The sequence below is a fragment of the Cervus elaphus genome, chromosome 19 (genome assembly GCF_910594005.1).
Source record: "Cervus elaphus chromosome 19, mCerEla1.1, whole genome shotgun sequence".
Classification (NCBI taxonomy): domain Eukaryota; kingdom Metazoa; phylum Chordata; class Mammalia; order Artiodactyla; family Cervidae; genus Cervus; species Cervus elaphus.
In genome coordinates, this window is record NC_057833.1 from 80,528,687 (window position 1) to 80,552,133 (window position 23,447).

The 23,447-nt window shown below is 36.8% G+C and overlaps 1 protein-coding gene across 1 annotated transcript in view; it reads right to left on the reverse strand.

Annotated features, from left to right (window-relative positions):
- Window positions 1–793: 793 nt before the first annotated feature.
- ACAD11 (acyl-CoA dehydrogenase family member 11) overlaps window positions 794–23,447 on the reverse strand; it is a 103,844-nt gene continuing 81,190 nt past the window's right edge. The window contains exons 14-20 of the mRNA XM_043873584.1: window positions 18,973–19,039; window positions 18,250–18,335; window positions 16,341–16,412; window positions 15,334–15,488; window positions 6,912–7,028; window positions 3,727–3,836; window positions 794–2,621 (exon numbers count right to left, since the gene is read on the reverse strand). Coding sequence (XP_043729519.1) covers window positions 2,507–2,621; window positions 3,727–3,836; window positions 6,912–7,028; window positions 15,334–15,488; window positions 16,341–16,412; window positions 18,250–18,335; window positions 18,973–19,039 — 722 coding nt within the window. The 3' untranslated portion in view covers window positions 794–2,506. The remainder of the gene's footprint in view (window positions 2,622–3,726; window positions 3,837–6,911; window positions 7,029–15,333; window positions 15,489–16,340; window positions 16,413–18,249; window positions 18,336–18,972; window positions 19,040–23,447) is intronic.

The following is a 23,447-nucleotide window of genomic DNA, read 5'->3' on the forward strand; positions in this document are numbered from 1 at the left end:
TGCTGCAGTCCATGAGGTTGCATAGAGTCGTACATGACTGAGCAACTGAACAACACAGGCCTATGAAAGGCAAGTAGACCAGAGTTGTGGGCAGAGCTGGGGAGACATGGACCTGGGGGAAGCCTTGTAAACAGGCTTATGAGAAATTCAGCTCCTCCATGATCAACCTAACTTTCTCTTGTGTGTTCTCAAAGGTTAAACCATCAACTCCTGGAGGTCCTTACCTGGCTACTCCCTGGACAAGCCATGCCTTTTGTGGCCACTTTTGTGTAAAGCCTTATGGTGGCTTCCAGTTGGGCAGCCACTGCCCCTCCTTCCCTGCTGCTGCCCACTAACAGGTGAGCGCTCCCTTTCTTCCTACCTTCCTGTGTGAGGTTACCTGAAGGGCGACTTCTGACTTTAAACCTGTGAGGGTTCAAAGGACTGGCAAACCGGGCTGACTGTCCTGGGTGGACTGCTCAGAGCGACTTGCAGTGACAGCCTGAGGAGACCCTGGAAAGGGACCTGCCACTGCGTGTTTGCAGTCAGCCATGCACTCACTGTGATTAAGGGAAAGGGCCCTTGGTCTTACTTTATTCTTTGTTGACTGGAATTTTTCCTTTCAACAATCTTTACTACGGTTTTTTAATATGATTTTATCTGAATAAATTAAAGGTAGGTGAGAGAGGTGAATATGGATCACATGGGGAGAGGACAGCTGCGTATATGACAGACAGATAAAAACAGATCAATTGAAATAAGTCAACCACCAATTCAGCCAGTTTTTCTCAAGGAGGAAAAAATTATCACAAAATTACAATTACCAGATACAACTTTTAATTCTAATTGGTCAGACACAATCTTGATTTCTTCTAAGTTGCAATTTTTAAAACTAGTAATAAGACTGAATAGCTTGGGTTATAAGATTTTATCCACCTAAAAAAGGATGCCTTATAGAAGGCTTTATTGTTGTTCACAAGTACCAAAGTATTTTTATACAGCTTCAGTGATTATCACACAAGCCCTCAGTAGATAAGGGTCCTCTAAGTTTGAAAGTTAATCCCAACATACAGAAGGAAATACAAGATACCACAAGGTTAAGGCTCAAAGGCAAATGTTTACAAAGCCCACATGACACACAAGACTCAGAACCCAGGTCTTTGTCAAATGCCGGGTACCCACCCTCACTCCAAGAAAACATTTAAATAATGATTGAAATAATTTAGGCACATCAGTAAATTCATGTACAGTTTTAAAGCTTTTTGAATTCAAAATACTTTCATTTGAAAATTTAAAAAATTTGTCAGAAACTATTCTAATGGCATCCATAGAAGCTAAAAATGCAACAAGAAACAGGTAAAATTAATTTAAAATATATATTTTATTTAATTCAATATATCTAAAATATTAACATTTCATCATGTAATCAATATTTAAAATGTATTAATGAAACATTTATTTTTTTTATACCAAGTCTTCAAAATCTGGTTTATATTTTTTACTTTCTTAATTTGGGTGCTAAATTTTCATTCAAAATACTTGCATTTAGACTTCAAAAAATTTACATTTGCCAAAGACAATTCACATACCCAAGTTATTCTGAGCATACTTAAAAGTTTTCCAGTAACTGAGTTGAGAATCTAAATTAATTAACATTTTTAGAAATCGGAAATTCAGTTCCTAAGTTATGCTGACCACATAATTCAGGTGTTCAAGATTCACAAGTGGTCCAGGGCTGTAGTCCTGGCAGGACTGATTTAACACGCCACAAGGATGTTGGCTTAGGGTATTGTTTTTAACAAAATGGTGTTCAGAGCATATTGTTTTTAATCTCCTCTCAAAACTATATAATTTTCTTGTAGGTTAAAACATTCATTGTTCACATCAACATTTTATACATAATTGAAATTTTTCTTAATTTTATTTTTTCTATAAGATGCCATGTCTTCTAGTAAACTTTAAACCATAATCAGATTTTATGGATAAATGCTTCCTGCTGAATTATGAAGAGACTTATAACAATATAAACTCTAAAATGACCCAATCAGTCATGCCTCCTTCAATGCAAACAATACCACACAGTGTTAAACCAACCCCTAAAACCAATAACCAAAAGGAGATCCCACTATATTTTTACAAAGTAGTGATTAAATATTTCTTTAATATTTATTTAAATGGAACAATTCCTGAAAGTAAAAAAGTAAAAATATTTTTATGCTTATGATTTAGTTCTCCAACCTACTTCATGATTTCTTTACAAGTAGTGTGTTTAAAAACTAAATGCTATATACGTTTAGGTGTTAGACTGAATGACAACAGCTATGAAATTTCCTTTTTCACTTAAACCCTTGAGATTATAAAATTTCAGCTGTGATCCTTGAAATGACAAAGGCCTTTGATTAAAACAGATGCTCAAATTTTTACCAAAGCGAGTGAGTAATCCTGTGCTCAAGCTGCTGCGAAAGTGGAAAAATATTCAAATGCTGGCACTGATGAAGTGTGTATCAAGGTGAGGTGGTGTCACCTCCTATATCTTGGCCCTCAGGCTTTCGGCTTGGTCCCTCAGCTCCATTTTTGCAACTGCTGAGAGGTGGACTTCGTCAGGCCCATCTGCTATGCGCAAAGTCCGCACTAGGGCATACCTGCAAAAACATAAAGAGCAGAGTGGCAGGACTTATCACAGAGAAACCTGATGCTTCAACAGTCACTCTGATTCTAAGCTAAGATTATTAGTGTTTGAAATCTCACCAAGGCAGTGATAAGAAAAATTGCACAGGGAAAAACAAGAAAAGTACGCCCAAGGGCTTGTGAAATGTCATTTTAAAGTCCTCAATTTGGGAGTGGAAACTTAAATGGCATGGTGCAGTGGGCTTAATCTCATTCTTGGTTTGCTGTAGGTACTAGAAGTTGCTAGGAGACATCTTAGGTAAGACACAGGCCATGAAGAATATATAACTTTTATATAATATAAATATATAGTACTATATATCCAGTTCTTATTAAAAATTGATGGGGGAAAAACTGATGGGGCACCAGATTCTTATCTCCAGTGTGACAGAGAAGGTGGTATCATGTCCGGTGGTGAGTGTACCTTCTTGATCTCAGCACTCACCATGCGGACATGATGTGTTGGCTGGCAGGAATGGCCGCAGTCTGGCCACAGCTATGGGTGTGGGTGGTAAAGCGTCCTAAGTGCCTACCTAAGCCTGGCTCTGGGCCCCTCTTTGATCAGCTCTGCGCCTGTCCTCCTTCCTGTTCCAGGGTGAACCCTCATGAGTTATTTACAGTCCAGGAACCCTCAGTGCACCCTCTCAGGGTAAAAGTGAACATAATTGAGTGAAATGACAATTGTAATCATAATACTATTTATTGGTACAGAGGTCTATTGTAAAGTACCTATATTACCTCAGTTAGCTTTCAATTATGCTTTAAAGTAAGTTAGTTATTTTTATTTTCTTTGTAAATGATATCAAAGCATCTGCAGATATTTAACCCCAACCCCATTAAATGTAGATGGTGATTAGATGACATGTTAGCTAATGGTAAAGAAACTACCTGCCAATACAGCAGACATAAGACACGTGGGTTGGATCCCTGGGTTGGGAAGATCCCCTGAAGGAGGGCATGGCAACCCACTCTGGTACTCTTGCCTGGAGAATCTCATGGACAGAGGAGCCTAGTGGGCTACCATCCATAGGGTTGCAAAGAGTCGGACACGACTGAAACTGCTTAGCACACAGCACTCACATGTTAGCCAGAGGGTAATCCTGGGAAATACCCGCACCTCCACACACTTGGATGGCCCGGTCAATAATTTTGCAGACAGCACGGGGGGCAGCCACTTTAATCATTGCAATCTACATAAACAAGATGTAAGAAGAATGTTCTTAGACAATATGTGTGACAGAATTTTATCTAATCTGTATTTTCTTTGTGAAAAGAAACAAGAGAACTTTTCCACAAACACTCACCACTAAAACAGGATCTTTGATGAAAGCCAACAAAGATCCGCTAATGCAGCCATATTTCAGTCAACATAGACCTTCTGGAAAGAAATAACTCATCCAAATTACTTCTATTAACTTATTTATAACTTGCCTTGCCTTGTTTGCAGAAGGATTTCAGGCAGGTGATAAATGATACTCATGTTAGGGGTCATAAAGAGGTAAAGAGTCTTCGCTAATCATTTTCCCTTAGCAGTATCATTGATTTTTTTTTAATTAATTTATTTTTTATTGAAGGATAATTGCTTTACAGAATTTTGCTGTTTTCTGTCAAACCTCAACATGAATCGGCCATACGTATACATATATCCCCTCCCTTTTGAAACTCCCTCCCATCTCCCTCCCCAACCCACCCTTCTAGGTTGATACAGAGCCCCTGTGTGAGTTTCCTGAGACACAGCAAATTCCCATTGGCTATCTATTTTACACATGGTAATGTAAGTTTCCATGTTACTCTTTCCATACATCTCACCCTCTCCTCCCCTCTCCCCATGTCCATAAGTCTATTCTGTATGTCTGTTTCTCCATTGTTGCCCTGTAAATAAATTCTTCAGTACCATTTTTCTAGATTCCATATATATGTATTAGAATATGGTATTTATCTTTGTCCTTCTGATACACTCCACTCTGTTTAATAGGTTCTAGGTTCATCTACCTCATTAGAACTGACTTAAATGTGTTCCTTTTTATGGCTGAGTAATATTCCACTGTGTATATGTACCACAACTTCTTTATCCATTCATCTATCGATGGACATCTAGGTTGTTTCCATGTTCTAGCTATTGTAAATAGTGCTGTTTTTATTGTAAATAGTGCCATACACAAAGATAAATTCAAAATGGATTAAGACCTAAATGTAAGACCAGAAACTATAAAACTCTTAGGGGAAAACATAGCTATAACACTCGATGACATAAATCAAAGCAAGATCCTCTATGACTCACCTCCTAGAGTAACGGAAATAAAAACAAAAGTCTACAAGCAATAAATGCTGGAGAGGGTGTGGAGAAAAGGGAACCCTCTTACACTGTTGGTGGGAATGCAAACTAGTATAGCCACTATGGAGAACAGTGTGGAGATTCCTTAAAAAACTGGAAATAGAATTGCCATATGACCCAGCAATCCCACTCCTGGGCATACACACCGAGGAAACCAGATCTGAAAGAGACACGTGTACCCCAATGTTCATCGCAGCACTGTTTATAATAGCCAGGACATGGAAGCAGTCTACATGCCCATCAGCAGACGAATGGATAAGAAAGCTGTGGTACATATACACAATGGAATATTACTCAGTCATTAAAAAGAATTCATTTGAATCAGTTCTAATGAGATGGATGAAACTGGAGCCCATTATACAGAGTGAAGTAAGCCAGAAAGATAAACACCAATACAGTATACTAATGCATATATATGGAATTTAGAAAGATGGTAATGATAACCCTATATGCAAGACAGAAAAAGAGACACAGATGCATAGAACAGACTTTTGGACTCTATGGGAGAAGGCGAGGGTGGAATGATCTGAGAGAACAGCATCGAAACATGTATATTATCAAGTGTGAAATAGATCGCCAGTCCAGGTTGTATGCATGAGACAAGTGATCAGGGCTGGTGCACTGGGACGACCCAGAGGGATGGGATGGGGAGGGAGGTGGGAGGGGGTTCAGGATGGGTAACACATGTAAATCCATGGCTGATTCATGTCAGTGTATGGCAAAAACCACTACAATATTGTAAAGTAATTAGCCTCCAACTAATAAAAATAAATGGAAAAAAAATAAATAAAATGACTCTGTAAAACAAAACAAACAAACAAAAGTAAACAAGTGGGACCTGATTAAACTTAAAAGCTTTTGCACAGTAAAGGAAACTATAAGCAAGGTGAAAAGACAACCCTCAGAATAGAAGAAAACAATAGCAAATGAAACAATGGACAAGGGATTAATTTCCAAAATATACAAGCAGATCATACAACTCAATACCAGAAAAACAAACAACCCAATCAAAAAGTGGGAAAAAGATCTAAACAGATATTTCTCCAAAGAAGACATACAGATGACTAACAAACACATGAAAAGATGCTCAATATTGCTCATTATTAGAATAATGCAAATCAAAATTACAATGAGATATCACCTCACACTGGTCAGAATGGCCCTCATCAAAAAGTCTACAAACAATAAATGCTGAAGAGAGTGTGGAGAAAAGGGAACACTCTTGCACTGTTGGTGAGAATGTAAATTGATATCGCCACTATGGAAGATGGTATGGAGATTCTTTAAAAAATCTAGGGATAAAACCAGCATATGACCCAGCAATCCCACTCCTAGGCATATACCCTGAGGAAACCAAAACTGAAAGAGATACATGAATCCCACTGTTCATTGCAGCACTATTTACAATAGCTAGAACATGGAAGTGTCATTGATTTTATAGTTATTAAATAATTATGTTCTTATTCCAAATAAGCCAGAAACATAATGCGGCAGAGGACAAAAGGGACTTTCTATGAATCATTTCTATGTGGCAGCATAGTGCTCTGCATTCTACATCAACTTGGTTATTCTGCATTGGAACTCTAGGTCATAGGCAGATTAGTTAGATACTTTGCTCAAGGTCAAGAGGTTGGCAGAAGGTGACATACCGGGTATAATTCCAAGTCTGCATAAAGTCTAGTATTTTCCTATCTTCTGTTGCTGCATCTTGAGAAAGCTGAAGATATTCTTCATCCTGAAAATCATCCCCTAAAGCAGCCCAGTGAAAGGAAAACTGGCAAATGACATACATTTATAATCTTTAAACCAAAATCAAATGGAAGCTTCCAATATTCTGAAGCTTCCAAAATTCCAGTTACCATGAAACCTGGAATGCCCAAAGTGTGGGAGAAACGTATGACTTGGCAGATGGTGGTCCAAAGGTTCTCACCTCTTTCTTAGCACCAGCGCTGCCCAGAGTATCAATGCTGTGGGCAGTTTTCAAGGTCAACAAGCGGATCTCCTCAATGGCAATTCGGCTTTCAGCAATCCAGTGAGCTATCACCTCCTGGAGGGGAACAAAGGGCAGCAGAAGAGGGAGGAGATAAGCTGGTGTCTGAGGTCCACATATAGCACATGAAAACATCCTATTCTATATATTAATATTTTTAAATGGAAGACTTAGTTTGATATAACCATCCAGCCATATACATAGTATATAGTATGGCTGCAGGTAACATTGAAGATTTTAGAAAAAAAAATTTATTTGCTCATAAAAATAATTTATTTTGGATATTCTGGTGTCTAAAGTGAAGACAGCCAAACTGAGCAATTGTCTTGTTGCCAAGATTCTCCATACTGGCTATTTTGAATGCTAACTGCATAGTCCCACTGAAACTTGTTAAGTGTAAGGTGGTGGATCTGCTTATAGACAGTCTACATAATTCCCAAGACAATTTCAGTGTAAGAATGGTCCAGCAGTCCTTCGTTGTATTGTTACTATTATTTATTTAGTAAACATGAACTTTTTCTTTGGTAAACAGTTCTATGAATTGTAACACATTCATAGGCTGGTATAACCACAATCAAGATATAAAACAGTTTCTTCCTCTCAAAACTCCCTCATGCTGCCCTTTAATAGCCCTACCTCTAACCTGTAGAAACCACTGAATGGTTTTCAGTTATTATGTTGTTGTTGTTGAGTTGTGTCCAACTCTTTGCGATCCCATGGAATGTAGCATGCAGTCCATTGAGTTCTCATGTCCATTGAACTAATGATGCCATCCAAAAATCTCATCCTCTGTCACCCCCTTCTCCTCCTGCCCTCAATCTTTCCCAGCATCAGGGTCTTTTCTAATGAGTCAGCTCTTTACATCAGGTGGCCAAAGTATTGGAGCTTCAGCTTCAGCGTCAGTCCTTCCAATGAATTTTCAGGGTTGACTTCCTTTAGGATTGACTGGTTTGATTTTGCTGTCCAAGGGACTCAAGAGTTTTCTCCAACACCACAGTTCAAAAGCATCAATTCTTCAGCTCTCAGCCTTCTTTATGGTCCAACTCTCACATCCGTACATGACTACAGGAAAAACCATAGCTTTTGATTATATTGACCTTTGTCGGCAAAGTGATGTCTCTGCTTTTTAATATGCTGTCTAGGTTTGTCAGTTATTATACTATTGCCTTTTTCCGAAGGTCATATAAATGGGATTCTTTGACATGTGTTCTTTAGAGGCCAGCTTCCTTCCTTCACTCAGCATAATTCATTTGAATTTCATCCAAATTGTTCTGTTTATCAATTGTCCATTCCTTTTTTATCAGTGAGTGGTATTCCACTGTAGGGATGTACCACAGTTTGTTTATCCATTCGACTGTTGAAGTACATTTGGGCTGTTTTCAATTTTTGGTGATTATTAAAGAGCATCTGTAAATATATGTATATAAGTTTTTGTGTGAACATACCTTTTCATTTTTAAAAGCAAATACCAGGAGTGGAGTTGTTAGGTCATGTGGTAAATACTTATAAACTGTCAACATTTTCCAGAGTGACTATGCCACTTTACATTCCCACCAGCAGAATATGAGAGTTCCAGTTATCAGCACTAGGTATAGTGAGTATTTTTAAGATTTAGCCATTTTCACAATGTGCAGAGACATCTCATGGTGGTTTTAATTTGTATTTCCCCAGTTGCTGATGCGTTTGTTTGCCATCTATACATTCCATATTTCTCTGTATTTATTTAGGCTTCTTTCATTACTTTTATAATTTTTAGCATATAGATAGCATACATATTTTGTTATATGTGTACCTATTTCCTTTCTTAGTCTATTGTAAAATGGTGTTTAAAAAATTTCAGCTTCCAAATGTTCACTGCTAGCTAGTGGTAAAGAACCCACCTGCCAATGCAGGAGCTACAGGAGATGTGGATTCAATCCCTGGGTCGGGAAGATCTCCTGGAGGAGGGCAATGGCAATCCACTCCAGTATTCTTAACTATGGACAGAGGAGTCTGGTGGGTTACAGTCTATAGTGTCATAAAGAGTTAGACATGACTGAAGAGACTTAGCATGCAGTAAGTAGAAATAAAATTAATTTTACATGTTGATATAATTCTGAGACTTTGCTAAACTCACTTATTTTTAGTTCTAGGAGGTATTGTTGTTTTGTTTGGTAGATGCCTAAGGATATACACAATCATGTTGTCTGCAAAGAGGCACAGTTTTATTTCGTTTCCCCCCCAACTAGGCACTGTCTTTTTCTTGTCTCACTGCAGTGGCTAAGGCTTCCTCTATGACGATGAAGAGCAATGGTGAGGGCAAACCTCCCTTGTTCTCAGTTTGGGAAGGAAACACTCAGCCTTTCATCATTAAGTACGATGTTAGCTATAGAATCTTTAGATGGTCTGAATCAGGTTAAATAAACTCCTTTCTGTCTCTAGTATATCATGAATAGATGCTGATATTTTGTCAATTGCCTTTTTGCATCAGTTGATATGATCATATGGTTTTTCTTTTTAGGCAGTTAAATGGTAGATTACAATGAATAATTTTCTTAATGACTGACATATGAATATGAATCAGCCTTGTATTCCTGGGATAAACATCACTTGGTTGTTCTTTTTACATACTGCTGGATTACTCTAGATTTTTGCATCTATAGTGGTCTGTAGCTTGTTGTTTGGTAATTTTGGTCTCATAAATGAGCTGGAATGTGTTTCCTCTTCTTCATTTTCCCGGAAGAGATTTTTTTGTGCAGAATTGGTGTTATTTCTTCTTTAGTTGTTCATCAGAATTCACCACTGACACCATTTGGGCCTGAAGATTTCTTTTTTCAAGATATATTAAACTGTTAATTCAACTTCTTTAATAGAAGCATTTAGGGTTATCTATTTCATATTCTTTCAACAACACAAGAGATGACTCTACATGTGGACATCACCAGATGGTCAATACCGAAGTCAGATTGATTATATTCTTTACAGTTGAAGAAGGAGAAGCTCTAAACAGTGAGCAAAAACAAGACCGGGTGCTGACTGTGGCTCATCATGAACTCCTTATTGTACAATTCAGACTTAAACTGAAGAAAGTAGGGAAAACCACTAGGCCATTCAGCTATGACCTAAATCAAATCCCTTATGATTATACACTGGAAGTGACAAACAGATTCAAGGGATTAGAACTGATAGACAGAGTGCCTGAAAAACTATGGACAGAAGTTCATAACACTGTATAGGAGGCAATGTTCAAAACCACCCCCAAGAAAAAGAAATGCAAAAAACAAAACGGTTGTCTGAAGAGGCCTTACAAATAGCTGAGAAAAGAAGAGCTATGAAAGGCAAAGGAGAAAAGGAAAGATATATCCATCTGAATGCAGAGTTCCAAAAGATAAGAAAGCCTTCCTAAGTGAACAATGCAAAGAAATAGAGGAAAACAATAGAATAGGAAAGATTAGAGATCTCTTCATGAAAATTAGAGATACCAAGGGAACATTTCATGCAAAGATGGGCACAATAAAGGACAGAAACAGTATGGACCTAAGAGAAGCAGAAGATATAAAGAAGAGGTGGCAAGAATACACAGAACTATATAAGAAGATCTTCATGACCCAGATAACCATGATGGTGTGATCTATCACCTAGAGCTAGACATCTTGGAGTGTGAAGTTGAGTGGGCCTTAGGAAGCATCACTATGAACAAAGCTAGTGGAGGTGATGGAATTCCAGTTGAGCTATTTCAAATCCTAAAAGATGATGCTGTGAAAGTGCTGTACTCAATATGCCAGCAAATTTGGAAAACTCAGCAGTGGTCACAGGACGGAAAAAGGTCAGTTTTCATTCCAATCCCAAAGAAAGGCAATGCCAAAGAATGTTCAAACTGCTGCACAATTGCACTCATTTCACATGCTAGCCAAGTAATGCTCAAAATTCTCCAAGCTATTCTTCAACAGTACATGAACCAAGAACTTCTAAATATTCAAGGTGGATTTAGAAAAGGCAGAGGAACCAGAGATCTAATTGCCAACATCTAACTGCCAACAGAATAGGTAAGACAATTCAAGAAAAACATCTACTTCTGCTTTAGGAACTAAAGAGCCCCTTGAGGTGAAACAGACCACCAGCCCAGGTTGGATGCATGAGACAAGTGCTCAGGGCTGGTGCACTGGGAAGACCCAGAGGGATGGGATGGGGAGGGAGGTGGGAGGGGGGGATTGGGATGGGGAACACATGTAAATCCACGGCTGATTCATGTCAATGTATGGCAAAAACCACTACAATATTGTAAAGTAATTAGCCTCCAACTAATAAAAATAAATGAAAAAAAAAATAAAGAGCCCCTTGATAAAGGTGAAAGAGGAGACTGAAAAACCAGCTTAAAACTCAACATTCAAAAAACTAAGATCATGGCATCTGGTCTCATCAATTCATAGCAAATAGAAGGGGAAAAAGTGGAAACAGTGACAGATTTTATTTTCCTGGGCTTCAAAATAACTGTGGATGGTGACTGCAGTCATGAAATAAAAAGACGCTAGGTCTCTGGAAGAAAAGCTATGACAAATCTAGACAGCATATTAAAAAGCAGAGATGTCACTTGGCTGACAAATATCCATACAGTCAAAGCTATGGTTTTTCCAGAAGTCATATAAAGATGTGAGAGTTGGACCATAAAGAAGGCTGAACGCTAAAGAATTCATGCCTTCAAATTGTACTGGAGAAGATTCCTGAGAGTCCCTTGGGCAGCAAGGAGATCAAACCAGTCAATCCTAAAGGTAATCAATCCTGAATATTCATTGGAAGGACTGATGCTGAAGCTCCAATACTTTGGCCACCTGATGGGAAGAGTCAACACATTGGAAAAGACCTTGATGCTGAGAAATACTGAGGGCAGGAGGAGATGGGGGTGACATGGGATGTAACAGTTAGATGGCATCACCGAGTCAGTGGACATGAGTTTGAGGAAACGCCAGGAGATAGTGAAGAAAGGGAAGCCTGGCATGATGCAGTGCACGGTGTCGCAAAGAATCGGACATGACTTAGCAACTGAACAACAACAACATGTTTGCTCCAGTACATTGCTTCATTGGTGGATATTTTGATCAGTTTCCCTATCACAGGAACATGGTAGCCAATAATCACATGCAATGTGAAATATGTTTAGTCTGAAACAAGATGTATTATACATGTGTGAAATATACATCTAATTTAGAAGAATCGGTTTTTAAAAGAATGTAAAATACCCACTAGTAATATTTTTATATTGATTTCATGTCGAAATGATAACATTTCAGATATACTGGATTAAATAAAATGTATTATTAAAATCAATCTCATCTATTTCTTTTTACTTTTTAAAAATGTAGCTACTAGAATATTTTAAATTACATTTCTGGCTTATAATACATATATTTCTGTTGGATGGCACTGTCCTAGAGGTTGAAACCAAGCTCTGAATTAACAATGTCAAATAAAACTCCAGCAGTCAGTGTCTTTTTTTAATGGCTATCAAACTAGGTAATAACAGACTGGTTCCAAAATGAGAAAGGAATACATCAAGGCTGTATATTGTCACCCTACTTATTTAACTTGTATGCAGAGTACATCATGCAAAATGCCAGAATTGATGATGCTTTTGAAAAGAATTGATGCTTTTGAACTGTGGTGTTGGAGAAGACTCTTGAGAGCCCCTTGGACTGCAAGGAGATCCAACCAGTCAATCCTCAAGGAAATCAATCCTGAATATTCATTGGAAGGAATCATGCAGAAGCTGAAACTCCAATACTTTGGCCACCTGATGTGAAGAACTGACTCATTGGAAAAGACCCTGATGCTGGGAAAGACTGAAGGCAGGAAGAGAAGGGGATGACAGAGGTTGAGATGGTTGGATGGCATCATCAACTGGATGGGCATGAGTTTGAGCAAGCTTTGGGAGTTGGTGATGGACAGGGAAGCCTGGTGTGCTACAGTCCATGGGGTTACAAAGAGTCGGACATGACTGAGTGACTGAACTGAACTGAACTGAACTGATCAAACTAGGTGATTATAACTTCATGAACAAACCACCATATGCATTTACTTCATAGCTTTACAATAAAGGAAAGTGGTCTTAGGTGGGTCTCTACAGACCCTAGATTTTCTAAAAAGAATTAAGTGGGTGCTCTAAGAAGGTGCCAGACTTATTTACTAGAAGAGAACTTTGATAAAGAACTTTTCACTTTAGTGCCTGGAATAAAGTAGAAGGCAGCTGGAAAGGATCTCCAAATTCAGGGAAGTGGAATGTTACTTTCACAAATTAAAAAAGGAAAGAAAAAGCTAGCCCAGATTTTTATTTGACCTGTTCACACATCTCTCTAGCTCTTGCCAGATCATTTCCTTTATGCCAAATGCAAGAGGTTTTCATAGAAGGGAGGCCTATTTTTGAAAAGCCCAGGCTTGTTATGCTTGCTACATTAAGTTTAAAAAGTGGAAAAGAAATTTCTCTTTAGCACAGTATTAAAACATCTGTCATGAAAGCAGCACTTAAGGAGAGTGCTTTTGTGTGTTCAAGATGCCTGTAGGTTAACCTTTCTGTTCTTCCTTGCACCCTGCTTGGGGTTTGGGTGGCAATTTTGAGAAGAGAAATGTGCATGAAGTGACATTTGGTGCCATGAACAACTCTTCAGCTCTTACTCCAGCAGCAATGTGGAGTTGTATTTATAGCCTCAAACTTCTGCATCATTTTACCTTCTACAGTGCCCATCCAACAGTTGAACACTTGCCCTCACTGTTTATTAAAAGGGTTCTTCTACAAATTATTCCCAGGTATATGCCATAAAGCAGGCTATATTTTTCCATAAGAACAATGTTATAACTAAGTCATAGATTTGCTAAATACTATTTCACAAAAAAGAAAGCATGGCCTATAAGAATTCAGGGTAAAAAATATACTGTAAAATTTTTATAAGGTTGTCACAAATGAACTTTATAACTCCTTGTTAAAGTACAGTTGAGACAATCTTATAAAATGTACTAAAATATACATGTCCAGCAAACATGGATACAATTTACCACTACAAGTTTGACTTAACAGTATGTGTTAGCAATCTTAAGTATTAAATATTTAATAATAATTTTTCTCACCTTCTTAGAAGGGCTTTTAGGGGGATGATTTAGCTATCTCATTGCTCTTAAGAATTTTTCCATTTCAGCTCCTTTGAATATTTCTTGTAAGCAAGGAAGTCTGATATGGTAGTATCTTTTCCCTCTTGATAAATATTTTCAAATTTGGATTATAGTGCCTGGATGTAAGTATTGTTTTTTGTAAACAATAGGCTCAGTAGTACTTAACTTAGAGATGAAAATTCAAAATATCATGAACACCCCAGCTAATGCTGGTCCCATTTCTACTTGCATTTCTCCAGTGACAGGGAGCTCACTTCTTTATAAAGCAGTCCTTTCCATTTTTGGATCTCTTTTCTTTCACTGACTTTTGGGCTATTTTTCTATATCTCTCCACTTATCTGTCTTAATTCCTCCACAGAGCCAAAGAAAGTCTTCCTTCTTCCTTAAAACAGCACTCTCATGTCCACAGAGAGGGCTACTGTATGAAGTTCTCTAGAGAGCGAGAACCTGAGAAAGTTGAACAAATTATTGAGACTTTGTGTGCTGAGGTGTTGAAGCACTTAAGGAATTATTAAATCTTGCACAAAGATAACTACCTCTCGTCAGCCTATATATATATACAGCTATATATATACATACATATACTATATATATATAGTGTACATATATATATACACACTCATATAGCTGGAATCTTAGGATTTTCCATTAATTTTTACTGGAATATACTTGCTTTACAATGTTGTGTTAGTTTCTCTTGTACCAAAGTGAATCAGCTGTATGTGTACATGTAACCCCTCTTTTTTGGATTTCCTTTCTATTTAGGTCACCACAGAGGACTGAGTCCCTTGTGCTACACAGAAGGTTCAATTAGTTATCTGTTTTATACACAGTAGTGTATATATGTCAATCCCAACCCTCCTATTCATCCTGCCCTGTTTCCCCTTGGTATCCATGTTTGTTCTCTACCTCTGTGTCTCTATTTCTGCTTTGCAAATAAGTTCACCTGTATCATTTTCTAATTTTACATATAAGTGGAATCATATGTGGAATATTATATGATATTTGTTTTTCTCTTTCTGACTTAACACTGTATGACAGTCTCTAGGTCCATCCACATCATCAGACTATATTTAAATACAGACTACAAATAAATATATTTTGTGGAAAAGAATCACTTTGTTTATGCAGAGGAAATCTCTTTCTGACCAAATAATGTTATTTTGGTTCAAGGTTAGTATAGTGCATTGGGCTACAATAAATTCAAGTAAGTAAATATTCTTACATGTGAATAAAGTTTCTTCTTAAAGGCCACCCTTTGGTTTGCTCGTTCACACATGATCTGTAAAGCACGTTCAGCCAAACCTATTGTTCTCATACAGTGGTGGATTCTGCCAGGTCCAAGCCGGCCTTGGGCAATTTCAAATCCCCTGCCTTCACCTGTGAGAAAGAAAGGAGAACATGACCACAGCCTATTTCTTTTGTTATTTACACAGATCCTGAGAAAATAATGAACTATCCTCAATAAAAATGGCATTCCAGTAGGAAAAAAGTAAGTTCTGTAATAAGGTTCACTATACATTTATGGAACTTTGATTTCTAATACATAGAAATGTAAACCACCATCATTAAAAACTTGGATCAGATTCAAGAACTGTCTCTTGAGTACCTACTCTGCATAAGTTATTTTGTTAGTGCTGCAATGGTTACCAAGGTAGATAAGACACAGTCCTGAGTTTAGAAATTAGAAGAGGGGCAAGGATGCTAGGGATAAAGGATATGGAGAAGGACAAAAAAAGCATAGGAGGGAAAGGTGTCTGTTCATCATGGTAACCTGAGGGCCTGGCAGGATCAGGGGCTTATTGAATTGATGAAATGAGGAATACAAGAACCTTCTCGAAAGAGGTGGCATCAGAGATGTTCCCTGAAGGTTGGGTAGGATTCCAACAAGCAAGAGGATGGAGTCATTCGAGGAATACAGTGTTCAGAAACTACTGAGGTTTTATTAAAACAAGTAGAGGCTTGACAATCATGTTTTAGGAAAAAGTATGTTGCTCCGAATTGTATAATTTTTGTATTTAGCTATGTTTTCAATTGATGTGACACCACATCAAATACTTAAATAAAACCTTATTAATGTTATTATTACCAAAGGAAATAATTTTCCCTTATAAATGGAGTAAACAAGAAGGAAAGTATCTAAATTATGGTAGATTTCACATCTTTTTCAGATTTAGACCTGAAAATATTTTTAAAAAATTACTAGAGAATCATTTGTTCAATTTATCTCACCTAATATTAAATTGGTGGCAGGAACTCGCACTTGATTAAAATGGATCTCAAAATGTCCTCCATGGAAATTATCTGTAAAATAGAGAATAAGATTTTAGAAAACAAAATGAGGTGACAAAAATAGAGTCAGAGATAATTAATCTACTGAAACATAATTCTCAAAGACAGTGGAATTTAAGGCCTCATATGTCAGACATTTCTAGGTAGACCTGAGTCCTGAACCCCCAGTAATGTACAGCCCAAAAACTTATCACTGCATAAGAAACTTTAGGAGATTTTAGATATCATTTCACCCAGAGGTTTCTGAATGGATTTTATGAGGTTGTAGAGCTGTGAAAAAGAAGATGGCGCCATAGCTCAAATCAGATCATCTGATTATTGTTTTATTACTGCTTCTTTAAATTTTTTTTAAAATTTTCCGTTTTTTATTTATTTTTTTCCCATTTATTTTTATTTGTTGGAGGCTTCTTTGCTTCTTTAAAATTTTTAATATACAGGCTTCCGAAGAAAATTTTGCTTGAGGGAAAAAAAAGGTTCCAATGGTTGAAAATTTTCAAGTGAATTATGTAAGTCTTATTTTATCACTGTGGAAACCAATGCCTGAAGGTGTGAAGAACCTGCTTGAAGGGACAGGGCAGGTTTAGCATTACAGACAAAGCCAAGGCTGGACCTGAAAGTGTATTTGCTTCCAGTCTAGGCTTGTTTGCCTCTTGAAAATGCTGGCGTGTGACAGAGACTGGGAACACATCCACACTTTGTCTTTACATCATCCTTCCTCCTCGCCAAGTTCTGGAGATAATCTCCAGTTAACTCCACACCCTTTTCCTGTCAGAACAGACATTAATAATCAACTCTGTCCACAGTATTTCTTTTGGCCTTGGCGCAGGGAGTTGGAGAGATGTTGGTGAGATTGTCATACTGAAATCTGAAACATAGGCTCTACAATGGTGGGTATTAATAGCCAAGCAACATTATAAACCCATTTTCATGGTCTTTTAGGCTGTTCTACAACCCAACCACTTAACCTGTGGGTGCATTTTCTAGTTGCAGCCTACAAAAAGTCATCCACCTCTTGAATATTTTCATTAGCCACATTTAACAATAAAGAAAAAGCCAGGGTCACCACAAAACCTAAAGTTCAGTTTTTTATAACATTTATCATTTGCTTTCAGCTACCTAGCTTATTTACATGTCTATATTTATCCTCTGTCTCTGTCCCCTAGCAAGTAAGCTCCACAAGGGCAGAGATCTTAGTTTACTGTGTTCACTACTGTATTCTAATCACCTGTAACAGTGCTTGTGTGTGCGTGCATGTTAAGTCATTTCAGTCATATCTGACTCTTTGTGACCATATGGACTGTAGCCTGCCAGGCTCCTTTGTCCATGGGATTCTCCAGGTATGAATACTGGAGTGGGTTGAGCGCTCAACAAACACTTGCAGAGTGAGAAACCTGAGCAGCAAGGAAACAGTGAACATGAGACTGAGCAAAATATCCTTGCTTCTTAGAAATTCCACCCAAGGACAGAAGGAAGGAAAAGTTCTGCATTCAAATCAGTCAAAACCCTTTGCTTATTAATAACTTTTATAGGTTGATTAAGAAAGTTAAAAATGAATATTACTATGAGTTACTTAATTTTTCACATCTATTTCATTAACCCTTCCTCCTGGATGATGAAAAGAAGACTGGCAGACAGAGTTGCTCTGCCTTAAATACCAGTTTGCCCTTTCCCCAAAGCAGACAAAACGTGGTAGAACGCTGCACCACCTTTCTCTTCATTTGTTCCATTCTGAACTCCACTGGTAATTTATGCTAAGGGTCAAAGGATTTCTAAGAATTCATCTCATGCACTAAAATGTTATGTGCAAATACACAGTGCAAATACACAGACAAGCTGATTGAATATTTACCCAGGTAGCCAAAAACTGTCAAGGGCCTTATTATTTCTACTCCAGGTGTGTTGATGGGAACAAGAATCATGCTGTGTTGTTTGTGTCTGGTCAAAAGAAAAGTAGATGTTAGGAAGTTTGCTAAGTGGAAAAATAAAACATGTTAGGTGGAGACTCAACTGTCATCTTTTCATTGTTGCTATCATGTAATCATGTAAGTAACAATGTCTGGAATAGGAATTGTGTAAAAATCATTACATTAAGTACATTCAGATGCAGGCTGTAATCTGGAAAAACAATGATTTGAAATATATGTGAAAGTTATTTAATTGAGGCTTCTCCTTGCTCAGAATGGTAACTGGGAACTGACATTTAATATATTAAACATTTCAAGATTATTGCCTTGGATCTAAATATCTAATCACTTAATTACTTACAGACAGTTTTGAAAAATTTTATATATCTTATAATTGGATCCAAACAGCTTTGAGAATTCAGCACCACTTTTTAAAACAGGAAATTTCACAGTGAAGAATGTATACCAACACTTCCTAAAATGTTTTCTAAATATTTCTTTAGCAAAATAATTGTGAAACAACAGATATATGACATTTAATATCATAATATACTTTATATTATTATAATTTATGAGCCTAAATAGTGAATTTTAAGTAAATTAAGTGAGTACAAAAAAAGACTGACTCTTATTCCTCGTAGATTTCTCAATCACTATTGTTTTATTACCTGAGTTCAGACTTATTGTTAATTCTTCCCATAACAATTGCAATTTTGCACTTTGGATTCCCAGCTCCTAAAACCAGAGAGACAATGAAGAGAATACATCATAAAAAGAAATTTTTAGTTTGACATTTCACACTAAAAGTTCTAATCCTTCTAAGTTTACCTCTGGCAAAACAAACACACACACAGGAAGAAAGCCCTTGATCATTAAAAAAAGAAATGCTTATGTACAAAACTGTATATCACTCAAGAAAATTGACTAACTAAGGCCAAGAATGGACTTCTTCAATGAGAACTGCTGCATGAAAATAACCAGAAGTCAAAGAAGCCATGAAAGAACTGCAGCCCTTAAGACAAAATGATGGCTCTCCCATTCATACCATTTCAAACACCAGCATGCTAGAAAGATTATGAACTTCTTCTAGCAAAATATGCTAGCTTAGATCTCATTTTCTCTGACCTATGGACAAGAGTACCAAAACTCACGATATTTACTCCTCAACCAGTGACTGAGAAAGACTTAATTTCCCCAGCCATGGAGTAGGATCAGGGTGAGTCTGTTTCAATTAAACAAACTGAAAAGCATTAATCCATCTACAAACAATTAGAAATTTGAATACTTACTGGATATGTAACAATATTAAGTAATTTTAGGTGTGCTAATGACATTGTGGTTACATTTTAAAAAGAGCTCTTATTGAGATGCACACTGAAATATTCGTGAGAGACATAATGTGATATCTGGGACTTATTTCAAAATAATATGGGGAGAGGAGGAAATGGGAATAGGGATGAAGCAAGGTTGGTGCCCTGAAAGTGAATCATGTTTTCCTGCTTCTTCATTTAATGAATAATTTTCCATTGTATTCTGGACATAATGATTCCTTTGTTTTGAAGACTCTGGATTCTGTTCTCTCTCTCTGAAGACCGTTAATGTTATTGTTTTAAGAGGCAATTAACTTAGGTAGAGTCAAACTGCAGAGTCTGTCTCAGTTAAGGTGAATGAGAGGCCACATTTCACTTTAGCTCTTTCATTTAGCTGCAAGGTGCTTTGAGTCTGCCTTGTGAATCACTTTGATTCATGAGTAAGCCAGAGGCTTGGACAAAGCTTACACAGGAAACAGAGCTCTCTTTCTCCAGTTTTCCCTTTCCTGGAGTCTCACCCTATTCTATCATTTTTCTGGGAGCAATGGCTGCCTTACTATTCTCTAGTTCCTTAGGACACAAAGACCTACGTTATCTAAAGAAGCGTCAGCATTCTCACACCATTGAGTCCTTAGGCCAAATTCTTAAAATGAGGCCTCGGGCCCATCTCATCTTCTAAAGTCTGACTCTGCTACAAAATCAGCTGTCTTTTGTCACTCTACAGACTCTTCAGGTAGTTATTTTTTTGTAGTTTTATAGCTGTTATCTGTGAGAAGGTCAATCTTAGGTGGTTAATCCACCACACCAGAAATGGAACTCCCCTAGGGTTTTTAAAACTTTGCCAAAACCAGGTTTTCACTTATCTCATGTGATGGTTTCTTAAATCAGGTACCTATCATTAATGTCAGTTGAAGTTTTAGAAATGCAATGATCACCCCAAAATTTGATCACATAAGAAGCAGAATCAGGAATCTTAGAAGCTTAAAAATTTTTAAATCAATAAAATCAAGAGCTTACCATTCTATTCCCCTCAATTATCCTATATTGTGAATTATACATGTAAAGTAAAATATGGTTAAGGTTAAAAGACAATTGTCTTAAAACCAAAGCTCTAATTTGGGTTTCTTTAAATTTAATGGAAACTATTTTTTTTTCAATCAGTTCTGAAAAGACTCTTTATAAGAAGGATGTATCAGCTGCTACATCTTCCAGATTTTAGTGAAAAAAGATTTCCCCACTCACATATCTCAAAATTAAGTTTTAAAAATCTCAGATGTTATACTCTTGATGTTGAGTCCACTTGACTATCCTCATTTATTGAACCATGTTTCACTTTCCAAATTGTGTTTAGTTATTTTTACAAAAGCGTGTCCTTCTGATTTTTACAGGTGCTAATACAAAGAAAATGAATTCCACGATTCTGAGGATCAACCCAAAAAACATTAGGATGATTCAAAGAGTAGATGATAAAACTTAAATTTCAATGTGGATATTAATGGAAATTCCTTATCTGAAAACGCTGAGCAGAGGGAATTTTTTTTACCCTTGATTGACTCTGGTTCTGCAATGATATGCAATCATGCTTTGATTTTTAGCTAGAAATTATAGAGAAAAGAATCCTTTCCAGAAAGGCTTATTTTTAATTTTTCAACTGGATATTTTTCCACTTGCAATTTTTTAGGTTTTACTTGTAGGAAGACTTGAGGCTCTAAGAATGAAGAGTCAGGCCACTTGCCCCATATAACACATTGTCTCCTTGGTGGGTGTACGTCTAAAAATCAGATTAGGACATAATGGTGTGACTTGGGGTTCATTTCATTAGAGATCTTTTCTTTGTCCACTTTATCCTGGTAATCAAAACCATTTTGGGTGCATCTTTTAAGGATTCATGTATCTTAATCCTTCAAAAGTAAAATCTTCTCTATAATTCCCTTAAAACCTAACTGAAAGCATGCCTTTTCTAATTCCATAATTTTTCTCTACTATTTCCCAATAGCATTTCTTGTCCTGCTCTTTTTATCATGAAAAACTGTTGCCACAACTTTATTTAAGTACCCAACAGATTTCAGATATCATGTAAATTTTGATGAAACTCAAGAAACTAGGAAAATACTTCTTCAATTCTGCTTTGCCCAATCTAATATGGAAAACAACTCAGATTCTAAAAAAGTGAAACTTCTAAATTGGCTCTCCTTTTTGGGGTCATTAAATAGAGGAAGTAAGGATGAATACATAAGCTATAAATTTTGAAATATTTTGATTTAACCTTGATGTTTCAGAAAATGGGAAAACCCTCTCACAAATATATCATCTCATCTTAGCTACAAGCATAATTTGGCAGATGCAGCTGCTGAAATGTCCTTCTTCTAGAGTTTTTGTTCTCATGTTATTTTACTTAATGGACAGGATGCCAAATGTCACAAATTAAATATATTAAAGGAAATCTGAATAGATCAGAAAGCATTTAAATATTTATCTGCTATGTCACAGGCCTTCATGAGTGAAAACAGATGGCACAGATAAAATAATTTTGTTTTTAATCCAGACTCTGTGGTATTTCAAGACTGTTGAAATGCCAGGATTAAGTCAGGCTGAAAGGGACATTTTGCTGATATTTGCTGATGAGTTTTAATTTTACACGTTCTTACAACCACATGACTATCAAACAAAATCATTCTATAACACAAGGAAATATGACAGGTGGAGAAAAACATAACTGTTGAGTATGGATATGGCCTGCAACCATAAGGAAAGTGATATAAACAATAATATAATATGAAGTACAATTAGTCATTTACAAAGCATCAAGGTTATTTCTACCAATATTGAACTTCTGATGTGAAATATATAAACTTCATTTGGTCTTAGCATTAATACTAATGAAAAGTGAAAGAGTGAGTCACTCAGTCGTATTTGACTCTTTGTGCACCCGTGGATCATACATTGCCCACCAGGCTCCTCTGTCCATGGAATTCTCCAGGGAAGAATACTGGAGTGGGTAGCCATTCCCTTCTTCAGGGTCTCCCACATTGCAGGCAGATTTTAAAAACAATTATGTGTTAACTAACATTTTACAATGAAATTTCCACTTGTTAAAAAAAAATGTTTATCATACAGTTAAGGAAAAAAAAGAAAATCTCATGTGTTCCCTTGGGTTATATGTGCTATTGTTAATAGGAGAAACAACCTTTGAAATTCACTTATTCTTCCTCTAGGAAGGTTTACATCTAAAAAGTATTCTATAAATGTTACATGCTGTGACTACTACAAAATATAGTTGAATCAAAATCAGGTCCAAATAGATCAGAATTGAAATTTAAAAAAAGATTAAATAATCAAGACATAAAAAAAAAAAACTAGAAGAAAAAACAATTTAGTATCTATGAAATTTCTGAATGGAAAAGAAATTTTAAACCTCAAAAATAATAAACGTGGGAATTCCCTTGGGCTTCAGTGGCTAGGAATCCAACGGCCCAGGTTCAATCCTTGTGTGTGGCCAAAAAGAAAAAATAAATTAAAAGAGGAAGACTGATTGGCTGATCTGTATTAAACTATTGTACAGTAAGAAACAAAATTGGGCTTCCCTGGTGGCTCAGCAGTAAAGAATCTTCCTGCCAATGCAGAAGACGCAAGTTTGATCCCTGGGTCAGGAAGATCACCTGGAGGAGGAAATGGCAACCCACTCCATGGACAGAAGAGTCTGGTGGACTACAGTTCATGGGGCCACAAATAGTCAGACACGATTTAGCAACTAAACAATAACAACAAAGAAACAAAACAAGAGCAAACAAACAAAAAACCCAACAATTTAGGGAAAATATCTCACATATAGC